General features: G+C 34.7%; 1 protein-coding gene across 1 annotated transcript in view; it reads right to left on the bottom strand.

Annotated features, from left to right (window-relative positions):
* Nucleotides 1-337: 337 nt before the first annotated feature.
* Nucleotides 338-22,350, bottom strand: part of LOC144450733 (MAGUK p55 subfamily member 7-like) — a 51,582-nt gene continuing 29,569 nt past the window's right edge. Inside the window, exons 2-15 of the mRNA XM_078141427.1 lie at nt 18,679-18,869; nt 13,652-13,770; nt 9,554-9,631; nt 8,962-9,042; nt 8,098-8,226; nt 7,645-7,812; nt 6,837-6,911; nt 6,328-6,577; nt 5,625-5,720; nt 4,337-4,423; nt 3,597-3,677; nt 2,714-2,916; nt 1,758-1,898; nt 338-1,191 (exon numbers count right to left, since the gene is read on the bottom strand). Of these exons, the coding sequence (XP_077997553.1) occupies nt 1,015-1,191; nt 1,758-1,898; nt 2,714-2,916; nt 3,597-3,677; nt 4,337-4,423; nt 5,625-5,720; nt 6,328-6,577; nt 6,837-6,911; nt 7,645-7,812; nt 8,098-8,226; nt 8,962-9,042; nt 9,554-9,631; nt 13,652-13,770; nt 18,679-18,739 (1,746 nt within the window). The 5' untranslated portion in view covers nt 18,740-18,869 and the 3' untranslated portion in view covers nt 338-1,014. The remainder of the gene's footprint in view (nt 1,192-1,757; nt 1,899-2,713; nt 2,917-3,596; nt 3,678-4,336; nt 4,424-5,624; nt 5,721-6,327; nt 6,578-6,836; nt 6,912-7,644; nt 7,813-8,097; nt 8,227-8,961; nt 9,043-9,553; nt 9,632-13,651; nt 13,771-18,678; nt 18,870-22,350) is intronic.

The following is a 22,350-nucleotide window of genomic DNA, read 5'->3' as shown; positions in this document are numbered from 1 at the left end:
TTAAACACGAAAAACACTTTGTACACATACCCTGTCTTTATCTTCATTAAAAAAATGACATTTTTAAAACATGGAATGGAGTAGACAATCATATATTTGGTTAAATCTAAGTATACATATCTACAGAGTGATAGTAAAACTTACACTTGGTACAAGAAAAAATTAGTCACTTTTTGACGTTTTGAAACTTTCGAAGTGTTAAGAAAATTCTGCTGATGGGTTCTACAATAATGCATTACCATAACCATGACAGACCTTGTATACAGAAAAGTCATCACCAGATCTTTACATATTAAGAAAAAAGTCACATCTTCTAAAAAATACAGACTTGACTGTGTTAAGAGATAGATGAGGAAAAAGCAGTCAATCACATATCTAGATTTGGACTTAGTTGACATTCTGTTATATACCATCCCAGTACAGTGGTACCCACTAAACTTAAGTTAATGGTTGATTTTTTTATACTATGACAATGCAGGATATGGTATCTTACCTAGTAGAGTGGTACATCCTGGTACTAACTCTTCATGTTTTATATTCCTTGGCAGAGATTTCAATGTGCTATGCTATGTTATCTAACCCAGTACATGGTATAGTGATATTATTTGTGTGTCATGTTCTACTGTATGCATAATTGCTACCTTGCTTTAGTATATCGGTACCCACTGCACTTTCATTTCGTTTTCATAAGTTATGACACGCAATTCACTTTGCACTTCAACTATCTCACCCAGTTTAGTGATACCCTAGGAGCTCTTTGTTCTATTCTGTACGCTATGACATTATTAACTATACACTACGCTATCATGCTGATACCCAGTGCACTCTCTTCTATTCTCTAAGTTCTGACATGTTATTCGCTATATACTATGCCATGCTATCTCACCAGTGTAGCAGTAACCCCTTACACTCGTTCTATTTTGTACACTGTGGTACATAACTCACTACTACCTCACCCAGTAAAGTGACACTCATGTTCTATTTCATACGTTAAGATGCATAAATCACTATGTACTATCTCACCCAGTATAGTGGTACCCACTGTGCTTCATTTTCTATCTTATATGCTATAACACGTAATTCACTATACGCTACTTGTAAATCATCATTTATTAGGGTATAGTCAAAATAGTGACTGTAGGTTGACTCTATCCTTTGTGATGTCATCAACATCTCCTGAAGTTCTTCATCCTGTGTGATAAGATAAGCAATGACAATAGATGAGAAAACTGGCACAAAAGTTATTCTTAATACAAGTCTCTGAAAACTAGAAAAATCACCAACGTATCAAGTCAATACTGAGAAAGGTTGTTGACAGCTTTATGCACTGTTGTGTAATTGGCATCTACAAGCAAATTGTTTGCTGTCACTTTCCCTATCTGGGCTGCTATCATGCAGTGTTGCTCTTGAAAATAGCTGCAAGGCAGTCTCACAGGAAGACCTAGATCTGTATAGCTGCAAGATAGTCTTGCAGGAAGACCCAGATCTGTATAGCTGCAAGGTAGTCTTGCAGGAAGACCCAGATCTGCACTCTGAAGGTTGGCAAAAACCAAAGCTGAGGATGGTGCAGCTCACTCTTGACAGCTCCTTTGATGCTATGTGACCTCTGGTCACTGTTAAAGTTAGTACAATTGATTATCTAGCAGCTACTCTAAAACAAGGGTAACCAGATTACAGAATATGGCATATTCTGAAACTGATGTTCCGGTAAAAAGTGGTGTTAGAGAAAACAAAGACTTCAACAAGGAGATACTTACAGTAAATGTTCTAGTTTGAGTTGCATCTAACGTTGATTTGGCATTTGCTAGAAGTCTGGTCATTCTTAGTCTTTCTAGAGATGGTGGTTTTACAAACACTATGTATGGCTTTAAGTCAGACGTCTTTAACATCTTGAGGGCCTGTAATGTGGATATAACAAACAGATTACGTATTAGTCTTTACAAACACTGTGTATAGCTTTCAGTTAGATGTCTTTTAACATCTTGAGGGCCTGTAATGTGGATATAACAAACAGATCATGTATTAGTATTTACAAACACTGTGTATGGCTTTCAGTTAGATGTCTTTAACATCTTGAGGGCTTGTAATGTAGATACAACAAACAGACCATGTACTACACAACTATGATCGATACCAACATGAATCCTATATTGTCCAGATTGTAAAAATGATAACATACAATGACCATACAGCCAACACTTTGAGGTACAGAGGGAAAACTTTAGTGAGGCAGATCATAACTCTAAAATTTACATGACTTTGACCAGCTCCTGAAGATACTATTCTATCTAAATGTTATCTACAAAGTTGTTTCTTGTGTCCTTAGGAATACCAGTAGTACATACATGACTCTTATGTATGGATGTTTTCTTGTAATCAGCTGTTCCATGGTGAATTTCAGTATTTCACAACAGCATTTTAAAACTACATTACATATAAAATAGATCACCCATGATGCAACTCACCTGGGGATGTACATTAAGAATACAGACCTTACCAGCATTGACTACATCATAATTGTATAACACAGATTACCCATGATGAAACTCACCTGGGGATGTACGTTAAGAATAGACTTTACCAGCATTGACTACATTCTAAATAGCCTAGTGTACCCATGATGCAACTCACCTGGGGATGTACGTTCAGAATGCAGACTTTACCAGCATTGACTACATTGTAAATAGCATATATTACCCATGATGCAACTCACCTGGGGATGTACGTTCAGAATACAGACTTTACCAGCATTGACTACATCATATATAGCATCTAAATTTGTACCATAAAGATTGCCTTTGTATTCACCATGCTCTATAAATTTATTGGATTGAACATCTGCTTCCATTTGTATTCGTGATAAGAAGTGATATTCTTTGCCTTCCACTTCCGTTGGTTTCTTGGGTCTTGACGTGTCTGTTGATGAAGATAATGATAAATAATAACGTTGGTTTTTATATAACGCTTTCCCACACTGTGCAATGTTCTGGTCAGTAATAATGTTGGGTTCTTATATAGCGCTTTCCCACACCATGCTCAAAGCGCTTTACAATTATTAACCCTGGCTCGGATCAGAACGGCACAAAGGCCCTTTAGTCTTCCTCAACTCCCCGGGGAGCATACAATCCATTGCAGCCATTTCAGCGCATAGGATTAAAGCCTTCACATTGCAACCTACATCCTACCAGGTCCCCAATTATACAGCTGGGTTGACTGAAGCACAGTCGTGGTTCAAATCTTGCCCAAGGACTTTAGCCACTCAGAAACAAACAGCAGGCAGCGACAGGGCTCGAACCTGCAACCTGTAGGTTCCAAACCGGTCACGCTAATCATTCACCCATCATGACTTCAGTAGCACTGAATAGCTAAAGTACACCATAGGCTTTGCTGAACAATTAAGTCTTCAGGTTTGTTCTCAAGCAAGCAATCTAGGCTGGAAGCTTGGCAAATGTCAAATGGCAAAGAGTTCTATAGTTTAGACCAATAGACATATGAGAATGAATGCCCTCCATAGGTGACTTGTCTGTAATTTGTTGTTGAATTTGAGGTATGGTTGCTTTGAAATGATTTGGAAAATAGAATTGATAATAACTTACGAGGTATCGTTGCTTTGAAGTGATTTGGATCACTGGCAATAAGTCTTCTTTTTAGTTCATTTCTACCAACACCTGGTGAACCTAAATATTCAAATGTGAAATATTATAATTATGAACACAGGTGAACCTATAATATTACATATGGAAAATTATAATTATGAACACCTGGTGAACTTATGCAAATATACAATATCAACGCCTGGTACCTTCTAGCATGATGTGAAACTCCTCTGTACATGTCTGGGCACAATTGAAGTGATATTACTCAGATTGATGAGGATTCGTTTGAAGTTGCAGAAGCATCTACTATACCCTATTCCCTGGTGAAAGCCGAGAGTAACTCCCAGTTTGTTGTGCCCCTTAGCCTGATTAAACTCTAAATATCGCTATGGCGATGTGTATTCTAATTTGAGGTGCCTATTATATACTTATAATCAAGTCCAAGGAGGAAGCACAAACTCTTCCATATGATTGTGTCTAATAATGATAGTAACATAAATATTTGCGTAGCAGCAATATCCTAAGAATTACTGTTCAGAAGCACTTTAGAAAATATAATTAAATGAAAATAATCCATCAGTAATGTAATAGTCTGTGTACTAGTAATATACAAGTGTATAAGATATGACACATAATGCTGTTGCATCAGTCACCACTTGAAAGACTCATGCGGGCAGAATGACAATTTATCTTACAGTCTAGTCTGATAACACCTGGTATACAAAAACTTCAATACTTACCGATGAGCACCATGGGTCTAAATCTACCAAGATTAGGTAGATATTTAGTTACTTCTTCATAAACTAAAATTTCTTCACTATCATACTCTGTCAAGGCAAATGTCACAGACAATTTACCAGTCATTTCAATGGACTGTGTACTTCCTGGTAAATGAGACAAAACAAATGCAGACGTCCTCGTGTTTGACAGACAATTTTTCAATCGTGTCAGAATGTTGATGAAATGAAATCAAAAGAAGTATGATAAATCATGCAATTACTTGATAATTATTGTGTGGTAAAGTAAAATTTATGGGTTTTTGTCTGGCAAACGTACGAACTTACTGCATATATTTTGTTTATCTCATAGAATCACATTTACTTCCAACATCTTACAAGTTATAATTACTTCTACTTTTGATAGAGTTCAAGAAACATGATCTTGTAATGTCTGTAAAATTCATACAATATTAGTAATTCAACAGGGAAATGAGACAAAGACATTCAACTAGTAATATTTCTAACTCTATAATCATCAATTGTTCTGTTCAAAAGTAGTCCCCATTTCATACATTTCCTTCTCACATGTACTTTACTTTATTAAAAGATGAAATCGGAAAACTACTAACGTAGTGTTGGAAGTTAGTCTTGTTAATGACTTACAATACAAACTACTAGCTACGTGACTACAATCATTTACTGTCTCTTGCTATCTCCTAGTTGTCATTTTCTCTCTCTCTCTCTCTCTCTCTCTCTCTCTCTCTCTCTCTCTCTCTCTCTCTCTCTCTCTCTCTCTCTCTCTCTCTCTCTCTCTCTCTCTCCCCCCCCCCACATACACACACACAGGAAGACAAACATTCACACAGGCAGACATGCACACATTAACATCAATAACATTAAAAAAGACATTTCTATTTCAGATGCCCTCAATGTGTATCATAATTTTATAGGTATACTTGCACAAATGAACCTAAATCTCACATATATCTAGTTATTCATACATATATAACTTATATCGCTAGTTACACTGTATATCAAATCTACCATAAACACTTGGTTAGAAATCAATCTGTCACTTAAAATTTTTCACGGACTTCTTGTAAAACACTAGTAAAATTATACAGCCTGTCTGTCTTACATACTGGGGCTAAGCCATACTGAGAGGAAGAACTGTGAACTGTGAACAACATGAGTCCACTTTCCATTACTGCTAACAGATACAATAATTCATCTACATCAATTCTAGAAAGTAAAATATCGTTCATGCATAAATTTCTTACATTACTTTAAACCATTTATCTAAACTTACCATCATTTTCTCTAGTATGATACATAATTTTTCTAGTTTTTCTTTTACTATTTCTAATACTGCTGCCTCTTCCAGAACCTCGTAACCCTGGTGATCCTGATAAAAGGAACAAATAAAGGAACATTTAGGAATGAACATATCAAAGTAACAAACGATTTGTGAATGCAAGTGTGGTATACTTGGGTTTTACATGAGATTAGGCCAAAAAAAAGAGAATTGTTTCTGGTCAGGACGAGTTGTCTACAATGATGTGATGATGTTTTTTTTTGTTTTTTTTGTTTTTTAAATTCTCAACAAACCTGTCATTCAATCTACTATTTAAGGCAGTTACTGTTTTTTTTATTTAGTACTTTAGAGCAAGTGTATATGTGGGGCAGGTGTCATTTGCTTGTTCATGATTGGCTCTGTCTTCACTGAAGTAGGGAGGGTTATTTTTGTGTTTCCCCTCGGATCTGCAGACTGCATGGGCTAAACAAACATTAAAAAAAAGACTGACGTGAGGGTATTTAAGTGATGCGTGTGCTGACCAAAAACATTTCTCCTTTTTTTTGGACGTACATCTCTGTACATTGCCATTTTCATGTGTTTGATCCAAGTACTAAGGTTTATCTTATCCCACCTGACTGGCCTCCATGATGGTAGAGTTCTAATATTATTTTCTGCTGACAATGAAAAATTGAAGTATTTAGGACTAGTTATTTACCTGTCTCTCTAAGTATTGGACTTGAAGGTGTGGATCTCTTTAACGCTTCCCTCCTTTCCTGTAACTGTTTTCCCGGAATGAGTCCTGCTCTTTGATTCCTGTCCCCTTCTTTCCTGGCTTGCCACCAGCTAGGGTCTTCCTGGTTTACAATGTGAAGGATATCTCCCTTATTGAAAGCAAGACCAGCTTCCTTACATGGAATAATTCTATCATCCATTGGATCATAGTCAAAGTGTGCTCTCACCCGAACCTGAAATATCACAAATATATTATATCATAGAAGCTTATTTCATGTAAAAACTGTGGTAAAACATGTTACTGTACAGAAATAACACCAGATATGCAATGATGAATGAAATGATCACTTCCTATGGTTCATATTTCAGGAAGGTGACCACTGCATTGATGACAATGCCAGCTATGACACTGTACATAATCAAAGTACACATTATGTCCAAATATGGGGGTGCCTAGATCAAGGAATAATCACCAGCATTCTTGTATCTTACCTGACTTTCTCTGTTTGGTCTATTCTCCATCTCTACAGGAACCAGTTTGAAGGTTATAGTACCATTAATACCAGCCTGGTATAAACAAACAGATAATAACATCAATACTGTAGCATAAGGAATTCATATACATGTATCTATACATTACAGCACATTAATGATCATCATTGCAAACCACGGCCTATTTTACGGCACCCATCTTAATGAGTCGTCCCAGTGTAGCAAAAGAAATAACAGCTCTGGTTTGCAAGAATGATTAATGATTTTATAACAAAGTTATTAAAATCTATCCTTCTGGACTTGCTGGTGTTTTGCATGTTAACAGTTTCAAGTCCTATCCTGGACACTTCAGTATTTTTGGGGATTCAGTGACGATGACTGCCTATGTCACTATGTGTATAGAGTCCATTTCTTTTACTCTTCAGTCCATTACGATTTATAGATTTTGCAGTATAAAGATTATTTCTTCTGAATTTAAGTGGTGTGCTTCTACAGTGCGGGGTCAGCCTGTTTTTGGTTTTACAGATAGGGTGGGGTCAGTGACTTTTTGTCGGCCCGATTTAAGAATCCCCCCCCCCCCCCCCCCCCCCACCTCCAGGCTGGAGAAACTGACCGGTCCCTTAACAGTGGTGTGCTTCCCCCTTTAAGACTCAATAGTTATGGAAGTGTTTCGGATGCACAATGAGACCAATTTGGTAAAGGGAGAATTCTAGGACACATATTACCTTTGTAAAGAGGTGTGTTTGGGGTGTCGGTGTTCTACAATACATGACATGAGAAAATTTATATCTTTTCTAAGTTTACATACCAATATACCGACAACATCATCAGGTTCTTTGCCTCTAACTGGTATACCATTAACTTCATGGACTTCATCACCAACATGAATAACACCACTTCTATCAGCTGCACCACCATGCATTATACGAGCTATCACTATCATGCCTGTATCTTCATCACATTTAATTGTTGCACCCTGTCAAATATATGGAGTGATTGAGCATGTAAATTTAGACAACTTTTTATGTTTCACATTTAATTGTTTGTAATGAGTTCCACTTGTAAAGGCTTGCCTGTCACTGGTTGTAATGAGTTCCATTTGTAAATGCTTGCCTGTCACTGGTTGTAATGAGTTCCATTTGTAAATGCTTGCCTGTCACTGGTTGTATACTTACAGCAGGAATCCAGTATGTAAAACATTTCTGCTAGTAAATGACAGTTGGATAAATATTAGTGTACAAAAGGATAGTCTAAGACTTACCAATGGTTCATTGCTTTTAACAAGTCTGACAATCTTTACAGACGGTTCTCCTTCATCTAAATCTTGTATATCAGGTAGTTTAGGTAGGAAGTCTTTATTGGCAATAGTGTCATGGGCTTCTAATAAAGTCTACAACAATAACAACATAAAGAGTTATAACTTGGTATGTGGAGCTGCAAAATCAAGTTGAGACGATAATAATGATAATAATGATCGATACTTAGAGCTGCACAACCTGCAATTAGAACATTTTGTGAAACTGCTTGGTTAAATATAAGGACTTACTCATAATATTGTACACCCTGAATAGTATTGAACCACCTGTGGGCAAGCATAGTTGTGTAGCTACATTGTATGGAGCTCCGATCAAATTGATTTTGGGTCTCCACCCAACAATCAGTTACCCAATACAATCACCATTTCAACCTGTTACTGTATTACTTATTGATACAATTACCATGCACATTGTCTAATTATTGGTATTTTGACAATTTTCAGTGAATATATTGTTGGTTTTCTGATCGAAAAATTAATATTCTAGTTACAGCTAGTGTTGGTTTAAACTTTCATAACGTAGTGGTTAAGAACTGGGTCTGATGATGAACAGGTACTAAGGTTGATTTAAAGATGAATTTTTCACACACATTTTACAAAAGGAGAAGTACCCAACTACAACTCTTGGGCACAGCAGAATGTGTTAAATTTACAAGTTGACAAATGGTGTCATTGTAATGGCTTACGAGTTTTCTGTCTAGTTAACTGGAATTCACAACTAAATGTCCTATTAAAGGGCCATGTTTCACTCCCAGGAAAACAAGAGACATGGTTGGCAGTGAGGTAGAGATGAAGAATAGTATAACTTACTCTGATGTATGGATTAGTTAGTATTTGATATAATTCTTTGGCATCAGCATTGCTGGGTTTGTTTCTCAACTCATCTGTAAGCTGAAATATATCAAAACAAGGATTTCAATACATGTAGGTGTGGTTATATGATATTATTTTGCCTAATACTATAGTAATACATTGTACTGTCTTGGTAGCTTGAAAATTCCTTTCTAAATAGCATTTCCGAATACAGTTTGTACAAGTACATGTATAATGTATTCTGTAACCAGTGTGAGTTATTCAACTGTAGTGAACATCACAGCAATATACTTGTACTTGACAGCACGGTATTAATTCTATCGGTACATTGTTGTGTGCTACAGTAATGCTATATGTAATAGATATGTGTGTAAATATAATGTTTATCATGCTTCCTATACTAAACTTTACCATAGGGATACTTAATACATGTACTATGTTGTACTGTGATATAGAATGCTACACTTCATTATACTGCACTGTACTGCACTGCACTGCACTGTACTGCACTGTACTGTACTATACTGCACTACACTGCACTGCACTGCACTGTACTGCACTATACTATATGATACCGTATTGTACTTACATCATAAGATATTTGTGATGCACTACCAGTCACAGGACATGGTTCAATGGCTTCTAATGAAGATACTTTACTGTGAATCTGAAATAGAAATATTGTCAAATCATAAAATAACATGTAGACTAAATTTAATTTCTAATATTCCAATAAAGTGTACTTATCATTGTCAAAGTCGTCTCTCCTGATACATTTGTACACGAAACAGGTTAAAATAGGATTGGAGAATTTACGGTGTAAGGACCCCTCAACTTAAGTAATGACATCACTGGACAAAAGACTATGAGGCATGCTTGTCATTTCATCCTTCTGTATAACAAGATGAAATGGGACTTGGAGGAGGGGGGGGGAGGGGGTGAGTGGGTGTTATTGAGTTAATACTTGGACCACAGTCTACACACGAAATGACAGCCATTCGACAATACATGTCTACAACATTGACCTTTCACTTGAGGTACATTTGTACGGTACATGTACGGTATGTCACAAATCAACTGCTGTATAATTCCTATACCCCTCATTTCACCTAAGATAAATACAGCCCTACAAAGAAACATGTCTACTATCAGTGATACTAGTATATGACTTTAAACTTAAGTCACAGAATACAGAACACAGCCTTGCATAGACTAGTCTAGTTCCTATACAGTATCATTATCATTAAACATCCACTCACAGTCTAGTTCCTATACAGTATCGTTACCATTTACACCTCCACTCACAGTCTAGTTCCTATACAGTATCGTTACCTTTAAACATCCACTCACAGTCTAGTTCCTATACAGTATCGTTACGATTTACACCTCCACTCACATACATGTAGTCTAGTTCCTATACAGTATCATTACGATTTACACCTCCACTCACATAGTCTAGTTCCTATACAGTATCGTTACGATTTACACCTCCACTCATACAGTCTAGTTCCTAATGACCTATACAGTATCGTTACCATTACACCCAGACTACACATAGACCATTTTACCACTTTATCTGTTTTCAAAATGATAAATGACTGCTCTTTGATCTGTCAGATTAGTCAGCAATTTGATGCAACCCTTATGGAAATAAAATTCTCGTTAGAGAGTTAGAGGAATATTTCAAAGGTTGAAATGATTTGTATTAGTTGGGTATAAGTAGACTTACCTAAGTCATTAAGGAATGACTTCTAACAATCAGATAAACACACTAATGTTCACTGTGTTATCAGGATTTCTGTATTTTGCTATGATTGATGATGGAGATTAACATATCAATGAAATCTTCTCTTCTATGTTTTGTGGAATATGCTATAGTCTAGTTCCTATAAGTATTGTTACGATTTACACCAGTTTTAGTTATAGACCACGTTGGCATCCGGATATCCAGGCTAAATATACTACAACTCACAAGGAACTTTCTACAGGTATTTCTTGTGTTCCATTTACTGCCAACAACTATTAGCAATTCGATGAATAATTTACAAGATATTTTTGGAAATCAGTTATCTATCATATCAATGACGACTTCTCTTCAATGTTTGTGAAATATGTTATCTACAACTTAAAATTTAGGAAGTCTGAACTATTTCGTGGGTTTTGTTTGTTGCAAACAACTGCTAGCAATTTGATGAATAATTTACAGGATTGTTTTTGAAAAACAATTACATGTTACTATACATCATTTTGAGGAGGTCCATATTTTCTATCATCTCTTCTGTGTTAAACTTTGTGCAATATCCTATAACTCACAATGAACTATTTTTGGGGTTCTGTCTGTTACCAATAACTGCTAGCAAATCACTAAATAATGCATGAATGAGAGACACACATTTCAGATATAAAGAATAATGCATGCTATTACTGAAATATCTTTGTATTTCATAATCATTGACACAAAATTTATCTTGAAATCTTCACTACATTTGTAGAATGTTCTACAAGTAAGTACTTCTTGGTTTCTGTCTATAGACAATAATTGTCAATGGCTGATAAATCCAAACATAATACATGAATGAAATATTCACATCTCTCAAAATCAGACAAATAGAAATGCATGCCATTACTAAAAAGTCTGAGAAGTAATATAGTTCATATTCTACAAACATGTAGTGAAGATGATTTCAACGACATGGTATGCTGTGTTGCTAAATACAAAGATATTCCACTAATGGCATGCATTTCTCTTTGTCTGATTTTGAGAGATGTGTATCGATATTGCTCAGGTTTTTCAAAATGAATCTTTATTCATCATAACAAGGGTTTGAATTTTTTTCTATACTCAGTGGAAAACATCATTATATCATTCAAACTCCCTCTACTTCATTTGTGGAATATGCTACAAGAAAATACAAAACATGTATGTCTTGTGGCTCTCTGCATACTTAGTGCCTATTTATAGCCAACAACTGCCAGCCTAGCAAATCAATGGATAATTCATGACAGAAATGCAGTTATTCCGCAAAATCAGAAAAAATAGTAATGCATGCCATTATCATTACTTGGCTATCTCTTTATTACATCTCTTTATTTCACAATCAGTGGAACATCGGATCCACGCTACATTCATAGAATATGCTACACTCTGTATAAAGTAAGAAATTGTACAGTTCCAATTAGATAGGTAGGGTAGGAATAGATAGATTTTTCATTTTATTTTTTTATATAAAAACATTTTTTCATATGAGTGTCTAGTTCAGGTAGTTATGTTTTCCATTGTTTTCTATATGGTCTCTGTGTTATTGGTTTCTTCTCATCAGATGTACAGCCATTACAGATTGGAAGAACAGTTTTATGTTGTCTTTTTAACTTGATGTCAGTTTCGACATCTACTATTTCTTGCGATACTTCATAATTTTCACGATTTTATTTATTTTTTCTTGAATAAGTAAAAACAAGTTAAGGGTCGTAGTGAAGACTAGTAACCAGAACCAAATATTTTTTAGGCCTAAGGTTCTACCTGTGTTGCTGACTATGGCTAGCTAATTAATGCATAATGTATTTGTTAAAATCTGATAAATAATAAATATTAAAACATGCCATCACTAAGAATGTCTTTCTACCTTGTGCACACACAAACATTTTGTTATACTCTGAAAATTACAACTAGATTAATCATTAATTCTAAATTTACACAACTACAATATTCCATGTTTTGCTAAGGGCGAAGAACCCCAGTTACAGCGGCAGGAAATCTAGTAAAATTTGCAAAGCTAAATATCTATACTGTGTACCTTAATTTTGGTGGAGAACCCTGGTAAAAATGGCAGGGGAACCTGAGTAGATTTTACTTGCTTACCGTCCTTAAAAAAACACTGGTAGGAGGAACACGGTAAAAATGGCAGGGGAACTCACAGATTTTACCTGCTTACCACCTTTGAAAAAACATTGACTTCCATAGTTCTATCTAATTATGAATAAAATTGCACTTTTTAAATATTTTTGCCTACTACAGTAAAGTTTTAAAAATCTGTCCGCTTTTACCAGATTTCCATTCTCTGTTACCTAGGTTCCCAAGCCATAGCAACAACATTGCTAGCAACTATCTGAATAATGTATGAGGGAAGTCAATTCTTTTTTTCTCTCTCAAAATCTGATAAAACTATGATGTACATCATTACTAGAATATCTTTGTATTTCAGGATTACCATTTAGCTTATCAAATCATTAAAATCTACAAAGTGGCATTCTGTACATTCTTTCTAGAGTTAATGATGCGACTAATATCCCAAAGCTGTGCCTTTTGAATCCATAATATGGTTATACTATGCAGACAGACAGCGCCCTCAATGTTTATACAAGGCAGATTAGTGAACTTCACAGAACATGCTGAACCTTCACAAGACATGCTGAACTTCACATGACATATGAATAACAATACCAATTCTTAAAGAAAGTCACTGGCTGTCTGTGACTGACAATTAACTTCAGTAATACTGGATGTCTTAGTTTGGTATGCATAATTATTCCATATTCACTGACACCACCAGAGGGCACTTTACATTAGAAAGGTCTATTCTGGTCACTCACCTTCAGTAATGTCTGTCTCAGTATGTATAATCAATCAATATTCACTGACACCACCAGAGGGCACTATACATTAGAAAGGTCTATTAAAGTGACTCACCTTCAGTAATGCCTGGATGTCTTGGCTTTGGAAGAGATGACGAAGGAACAAAAAGTCGTCTTCCCTTCCATCTAATTTATTCTGTATCTGGTCTAAGGATGCTAACAGTCTATTCAAACCTGCAACAAAGATCAAAACGGTATACTTCATTCAAATGAAAAGAATGGCTTCTAAAGTTTAACGTTCATTGTGTTCACAAGTGTGAAATATACAACTATAAAATAGATCACTTTCATTAAATAATAATCTTACATATAATCTTATCAATTCATATCCAATAAAGATAAAATATTTCAGTCCTTTTGTTCAGAGTTGTGTGCATTGTATGAGATATAATTTGCATAAATAATTCAACATCCTATTAAAACAAAGTTATTGAAGCATAACTTTGCTGGATGAATCATTCAATTTTATGTTATACAGGAAAACATTTCATTATGTTTATCATTTGTTTATCATCTTTGTTGTCATGTTGCTTTGGAGGAAGGTACGACTATAAACAACCCAACAAAGTATCCTGCCCATTAACCAAGCTGCCGTTGGGAAAAAATCGTTTATTGTTTTTGTAGTGTTAGGAACTCACATGTATTTCTGTACAGACACTTTGAATACTTTGCCATGATTATTATCAGTTGCCCTTATATAAAGTATAATTGAGTTTAAATAATTAATTATTCTAACCATTGTCGGTTAGAAATACATGTAACTTAATATTGAGACACAAGCATGCAAACTGACAGACAGACAGACAGACAGACAAACAGCCACACAAACGGACAGACAGACAGACAGACAGACAGACAGACAGACAGACATGCAGACATAGACAGGCAGACATACAAACCAACAGGCAGACAGAGAGACAGACAGACAGACAAACAGCCACACAAACGGACAGGCAGACATACAGATAGACAGGCAGACATACAAACCAACAGACATAGACAGACAGACAGACAAACAGCCACACAAACGGACAGGCAGACATACAGGAAGACAGACAGATAGATAGACAGGCAGACATACAAACCAACAGACAGAAAGACAGACAGACAGACAGACATACATACATACATACATACATACATACATACATACATACATACATACATACATATACATACATACAGACAGACAGACAGACACACTCTGATATGTCCATAGCACCACTATACCTTTCTGATAGTTGTACGTGTTGTACTAATGAAGTATAATTAAATAAATAATTCAAAATTTCCAATGACCACAGAGAGTTTCAACAGTTGCAAATCAATTGTCTAGACAGACATTTCCTGGTTTTGATACTACATACATAGCTTGATTAGGCTCTAAAAAGTTCAATTTTTTTTTTAACTCCACAGAGTGTAAGATCGAGAGTGTATATAGACCTGGTTAATAAGATAAGGCTTTCCAGGAAGTAAAATAACACAACTAGTTTTTAACATAATGCTAATCTTTCCCCAGTAGAACTATAACTAATTATTTTTCAATTTACAAATATGGGAACTCTGCCTGGAATTGCAGAACTCCTCTATCACAAGATGGACATCAAACTCTCAGGAGAAATCTACAAAATTAAACACTGACATACAGGTAATAAACAAATTGATTGATTTATTCTGTCTTAGTAAGACAAAGGTCAAGAAGGCAATATCTCAAAAAAACTTATAATGAATTTACAGCTTTTTTTGCATCATACATTTCGATTACATGGATTTAGATTTCAATTGCACAAAATGTCTGGATTTTAATAACTTTGTTGTCTTCTAAATAAAATATTTTGTTTTTATGTAGATATGTCAAATCACTATATCACAGTTCTGATTATAAAAGAAACTACATGTCATTTCAAAATTGTGATTATAAGGGGTTATCTACATGTATAACAGACAACAATGAATTTATACATATTATAAGGACAAATGTACACTTTATAAAACATATCCTTCATTCTGATACTTAGGGTATATTTAAACAATGATGACTGATAAACTCTTAGCAAGATATTTAGACTACATTGGTCCTAATGAATGGTGTTTTTACTCCGTCTAACTTGGATCATGTTACCCCGGGAAGTCATCGACTTATTAACTGTATGGATTTATTTTGACCCTGTAGAAACCTTCTCATAAATCATCAAACTGTACATTCTATGAAACAATTAATTCACACGATATGAGGTCAACTCCAATATATCACAATTATAGATGTCTATACATGCTAGACAGAATGAAATAACTTTACGTCATGTAATATTATCCTTCTACAAAACACTCCATGGTTGTAATTTATACTGCAAATTGTAAAAAGACTAAAATTGAGATATATACATTGTAAATTAAATTAAATTAAAATAACTTTATTCTAAATAAACCATCCAATCAATCAATCAATCAATCAATCAATCAATCAATCAATCAATCAACCCACCCACCCACCCACCCACCAACCAACCAACCAACCAACCAACCAACCAACCAACCAAATTGTGAATGATATTAAAGCTGAATGAGTACTGATAAAGCAACGGACAAAAACCAAACACTTTGAATAATTGAAATACGACGTTCTAAAAATCCATCAGTATTACAGCCCAACTTCGAGTACTTTCCAAAACACTCCTGCTGTTACATTAGTACACATAAAAAGCATAGTTCACTTAGACTTTCTAATTGGAACCAATGGAGTACTACTTCTAAATAAATGTACACAAGTTCGCTTTTATCTGACTTAGTAATTGCTTTTAACTAGCAAATCTTCTGGATATTTGAAGAAATGCAGCAAATTCAACAGAGAAGCTAAGTCTTTTATAAAGATTACATGTCCCACTAATGACCTGCCTTATAGTCGTGATGAAAGCTGACTCCATCTATACAAACCATTTGTCTGGGAATCAAGCTACACAAGATTGGCTAATTTTGGTGAACGGTTTATAAAACTGCAAGACGTGATAGAATTTGTGTGAAGGAAAATCTCTGATTGTGGAAATGTTATCGTTTCAAGTGAAAGTGTTTGATAATCTTGATAGAATTTACATGAAAAGAGAACTTTGATTATGAAAAAGTTACCTTTTGAATATTGTCGAGGATCAGTTCCCAAATGCACATCTGATATAATTTGGTTGTATTCACTATTGGTTTAAGGTAGAATGCCCTTGGAAATAAACTGTTTAAACTTTTTTGGTTACTTTGTCCAAGAAAACTCGAACCCTATTTCAGTTCAAATCAAGAATGTCAGAGGTCACCGTACAACTTTTAAAAATAAAAGTCAAATGATATCAAAATTATGCCATTTTAGAATCCAATATGGCCGTCAACTACTCTGTTAATTCTACTAGAAAGTAAAAGACTTGATTTCCTTGAAAACAAAACAATGAAACCCAAATTTGAAAAGGGCTAGAAACAAGCTTGCATATGGTGCAATTTAGAGAGATTTTAAGGTACATGTATTTTGATTTTCAGGAAATTGGTCCCTCTGGAGTATTTCTACCTTAAATTGAATAACTATGTTCGTAGCATTTGTTCTTGTTTATGACGGGTCAGTTTATTGCTAGATGATGGAACCTTATAACTGTTTATGATCATGCTAATATACAGCTGTGAATGCTTTAGACTTCAAAGGGAAGAGTTAATTAATAAAAGTTATTTTAATTAAAATCTGATTATTCAAGGTGACTATAGTGATATACATGGTAGTTCTGAGTGTTCAGCTGATTGCGTTGTATGAAATATTGATGACAAATTAATTAGAAATGATGTAAACTTATTCTGAAATATCTATTCAACCATCTGTTTGTTTCCAAATTTCTACAACTTCACACGTAAGTAAAAGTATTATAATGAATACTTCTCATCTAATTTGATGTTCAGCCAATTTACTGATCGATCACCGTCTGGACAGTGTGTTAACACTTCATTTGTCATATCTGACTTCACAGCTACTAGCGACAATTCAATGCACAGATTTAGAATTCAACTAATTATGAAGATATCATTACCACAGCTGCTTTTCATTATCACAGTCCCTTTCTGTTTGTAATTGGACTTAAACACTTTTCTGATTTACCTCAATTATTAACAACTTTAGACAAATAAGTGTTGGATAACTACGAAATCTAAATAAATGCCCAGTCGTTAGAAATGTTTGAATTAACAAGTTGTATGACTCAATTATTTAAATGGTACGAAATAAGTGTTGGATAAGAATTAAATCTCAAAAAATCAGTATTAAATGACTCACTAATGGACTAATCTTCAGTTTTCTAAATTTGGAAACAATTAGTATTTTTGAGAAGTAACGCGTTGACGAAAGCTGAGAATTGATTATCTATTGAAGGAGTATACAATGGTTATCAGAGTAATTTGTTATCATTAATGTCATAAACAATGTATCACTTTAAAATGAAATATTGCTTGAAATGCTAAATCAACATTCACCTTACAATAAAACAGCTAATTGTTCCATTTGCTTTTAAAAAAATATCTTATTTCAATGACACCTTGTAATATAATATATTTATACACTAAATGGAACATGACTTCTTTCAATCTTTGTTTGTATTACACACTAAAAGGTGCATAATTTCTTTTACTGTTTGTTCTTTATAGTGTGTCAAAAGAAATTTTCCAATTTGACAAGCATAGGATTAATGGAATTTACATTTTTTCAAAGTACAAATGATTCAAGTTTTCTTGATTGTCAGTTCATATGTAATAATCGCTTCTTCAGTTTTATCAATATTTATTTTCTTTAACTTCTTTACGTGAAGCACCTTATCTTTATCACAACTCTTATTATAATCATAATTATATTTGTATTAAAATTATTTCAAAGAATAGTCTTTGAAATACAGGCATGTACTACAAGGTGAAGGTGTATGGTCTGGACAGGGTTCAGATCTTGGCTACTTAGAGCTAGCTACCAATGTAGGCATGTACTACAAGGTGAAGGTGTATGGTTTGGACAGGGTTCAGATCTTGGATACTTAGCTGCAATGCAGGCATACTTCAAGATTCATTAAAACTTACCAGCATCATGTTTAGGTGGTGTGGGAGATGACGGAGTAGAACTAGCTGCCAAGGCAGGCATACTACAAGGTGAAGGTGTACGGTTTGGACAGGGTTCGGATCTCAGATATGTTGAGTACTCCAGGGTGATAGCCCATCAAGACTTCACATCATAGTATATATCATTTGTATAGAGATGAAATAATAGTCATCTAATAAGAGAAGATAAAGATAAAATGAATATTATTATGAGATTACAGTGAATAGCGTTAACTCTTTGAAAAATATCAAAGTTGGAATGCTTAAATCCTGTTCAGGCTGACATGAAAAAACTCTCCAAACTGTTACCATAACTCAAGTGTGAGTCAGGACAGTTCGGTGTTTGTGTATGAATGCGTTCTGAAACTATCCTGATACATCATACATGTGTGTCTCTAGGCACCTGCTCTGCACTTTTCAACATTGTGAGTTCACATGACTTCTTGAAGCTCTAAATTAGCAGTAGTAGTTTAAGGCACAGACTCTTAAATTACTTTGACTACCATATTTATAAGGTGACAGTCAGTTAGACCAAGAGATACAAATGACATGCACATACATGTACTACATCTAGATATATGTAGGTGGGCTTAATGGAGGTTACATGTACCTGCTAGAGTAGGCATTCGTCCCCTAGCGCATTTGTTACTATCAGTACATTTTTATTGTTTATTTCCACACATTATAGCCAGTAATTTAGATTTATGGACGAGTGATGAAGTTTTGCAATAACTCCACACATGTGACACTATCTCACACAACACAAATGAAAGTATACTATACACAATTAATTCGAATAGCTAATCAGACACAAAATTACTGTTCATGTAGAGGAATTCCCTATTGAACAAGTCTCAATGCCATCATATAATTGGGTCTGATGGTAATATAAGGCTTGGTTCCATCCGGAAATGACAGTTAATAGTTACTGATGAACCCAATTACATGCATTCATTGTAAAGTATGGACACACCTGAAGAACTTCCACCTGATGACAATTTGGCACTGGATGATATAGAATTCCTAACCAAATGTTCCTAAGTCTCCTACATATTACATGTACTTTGGTACAAAACAGGATAGACTATCAATCAATCAATCAATCAGAACATTTATAGAGTACCTGTATCCCATATGGAGTAAATTTCAGAGGAGCTGTACAGTTATATGTTGAAAGCTAAACAACATTCACATTGGACCAGTGTTCAGTACAGTCTTTCTGAAGTACATTGTATTAGTAGTAGTATATAGTATCATCAGTGCAAGACCAGTTAAAATTGTAAATATCATATTATCATATCATATCATATCATATCATATCATATCATATCATATCATATATCATATCATATCAATTATAGCTAAGAAGGCTAAGAGCCTACAGTATGAGCTGATCATGAGTTAAATACCAAAAAAAAGTCAAATTTTAGTATGAGCTAGTATACGTTACTACTACAGATTTTTTTAACTCTTCAAACTGGTTTGATAAAACTGTCGATAAAAGATTGGCAAGTGTTGCTTATCCAGCATAAACCATGATAAAGCACATTAAACATAAAATGCTAATAACAAGTTAAGAAACATGTATTCTCCACGGAAAATACTGGTATGCTGTACACATGTACATGTACCTTTATGAACCACACACATGTAGTCCCTGGAACTTGGAAGGGTTATGTATAAATACAATTTGGAGACAATAGATAAACATAGACATTCTGTACAAACATGTATATCATTAAGTCTTAAAATTAATTGTATAACTAACAATATTATGGAGATTAAATATTATAATGTAAGCACAAGTTACATAAGAATGCCTATAGAATGTACACAAGGTGTTCTCCAAGCGCTTCATTACAGCCCCTTTTTTAACATTCTCGGCTCCCTAGGGAGCATACAACCCCTACATTACACCTGCAGCCACTGAGCATGAGGTGCATAGGATTACAGTCCTCAGTCATACTAGATCCTTAATTATACAACTAAGGATTGATTGATTATAAAGTTGAAACAAAAAACAAATACACTCATCACAAAAACTCCACGTACAGGAATTCAAAAATCCATTGCAAATCCCATCCATCTAAAGTATATACAAAATGTAATCAAGTTGTCAAAGCAATGTTCAATAGCATGCGACCCCAATTGAAGGGACATTAACTGCTGACTGTTGGGGTCTTTTAAATCTTGAGGCTATGCGCTTTTATAGCGATCACACTGGATGTTCTTTTATAGACTGTGTATGCAGTTCACTTTTAATGTGCATATTGATAATAGTGACATATTCAAACTGCATGTAACTTGTAAGTACCTGGAACAGCCACAGACTTTTATATGGAGTTCACTTCTAAATGTGCATAGCGTATATTGAGATTAGTGGCAATCTCACTGCATGGCCTTTTACTGACTCTGTATGGAGTTCATATCTATTGATACATTGTATTAGAGTTTCTACATTAGTACAGCAATTGCTAGCAAGAATGCATCATACTTCGACTACATACTACATGTAACTGTCGTGAGTTCATAGTGCAATTATGATAGTAACCATACCTTGTGACATTAGCTGAGTTGAATTCATATTAGCAGCAACTGTACCTATAGATACTACTCTGGCAATCGAGGTCTCGGTTTACAAAGATAGAGACAAACTAAAAACTATTGTTGTTTGATGTCGTAGATTACACAAGTGGGTGATAGAGGTGTCTCTGTTGTATGAAGCCAATCAACCTGTGTAAACACTGGAAACCCTCAAAATGTACGCTGAAGATAACAGATGTCGTAAGCAATGCCACTCTACCTGTGAGTACAATTAAACCAACGCCATTCAATAGCTTATATCAACATGTTGCAACAAAAATTTCAGATTGTGTCTATCTTTACTAGTCAACCGAGACCTCCATTGTCAGAGTAATATCGACTGAGCTAAGTTCAAACTCCCTGTTGACTGAGATAAGCTACTACAGTCACAATTCCATTTCCTGACTTACAATAAAATGTCAACAGGAAGCACTCCAATACAGAGGAAATTGGGTTGTCATTGGCAACAAATACATGCATGATTAGATGAACTCTTTAGTCAGTTTTTTAAATGAAAGATCACTTTACCGCACTGTGATGAAATCTCTTGATAATTATTTTAGTTTCACTTCTGTTATAGATATTTCAAATTTCTCTGTTCTTATGACTTTGATCTTGATGAACTCATATTTTAGCTCATGACTTCTTCATCATTAAGCCAACCATTTTTAAATATCCTTATCTGGCACCTTTCCGTACCGGTGCAGTTCCTGGATTGTACACTCAAGATTTACCAATACAGACGAAATTACAAACAAGTGTTGTTTTACATTACTTTGTTACTAGTTATTACCAAAACCAGTTAGTAACAAAACTAGTTATTACCATTCAATTAAAGTAAACAATGTCTGCCAATTAATTTGTATGATTCTAAAAATAAAGAACTACATGTATCTATTGCTAATAAAGTTTTCATTTTATCAAGCAGGAGTTCAAGAGTCAATTTAATGTGAGAGTTCAATGTCCTGGATCCCAGTATCACTGTCTGAGGTTTAGTAGATTAGAGCTGGTTGGTTGACAGAAGGATTTTTTAAAACTCAAGTCCCCATTAATGACTTGGTTTCTAGTTAG

The sequence above is a fragment of the Glandiceps talaboti genome, chromosome 20 (assembly GCF_964340395.1).
Source record: "Glandiceps talaboti chromosome 20, keGlaTala1.1, whole genome shotgun sequence".
Classification (NCBI taxonomy): Eukaryota; Metazoa; Hemichordata; class Enteropneusta; family Spengelidae; genus Glandiceps; species Glandiceps talaboti.
This window is presented reverse-complemented; position numbering and strand designations above follow the sequence as displayed.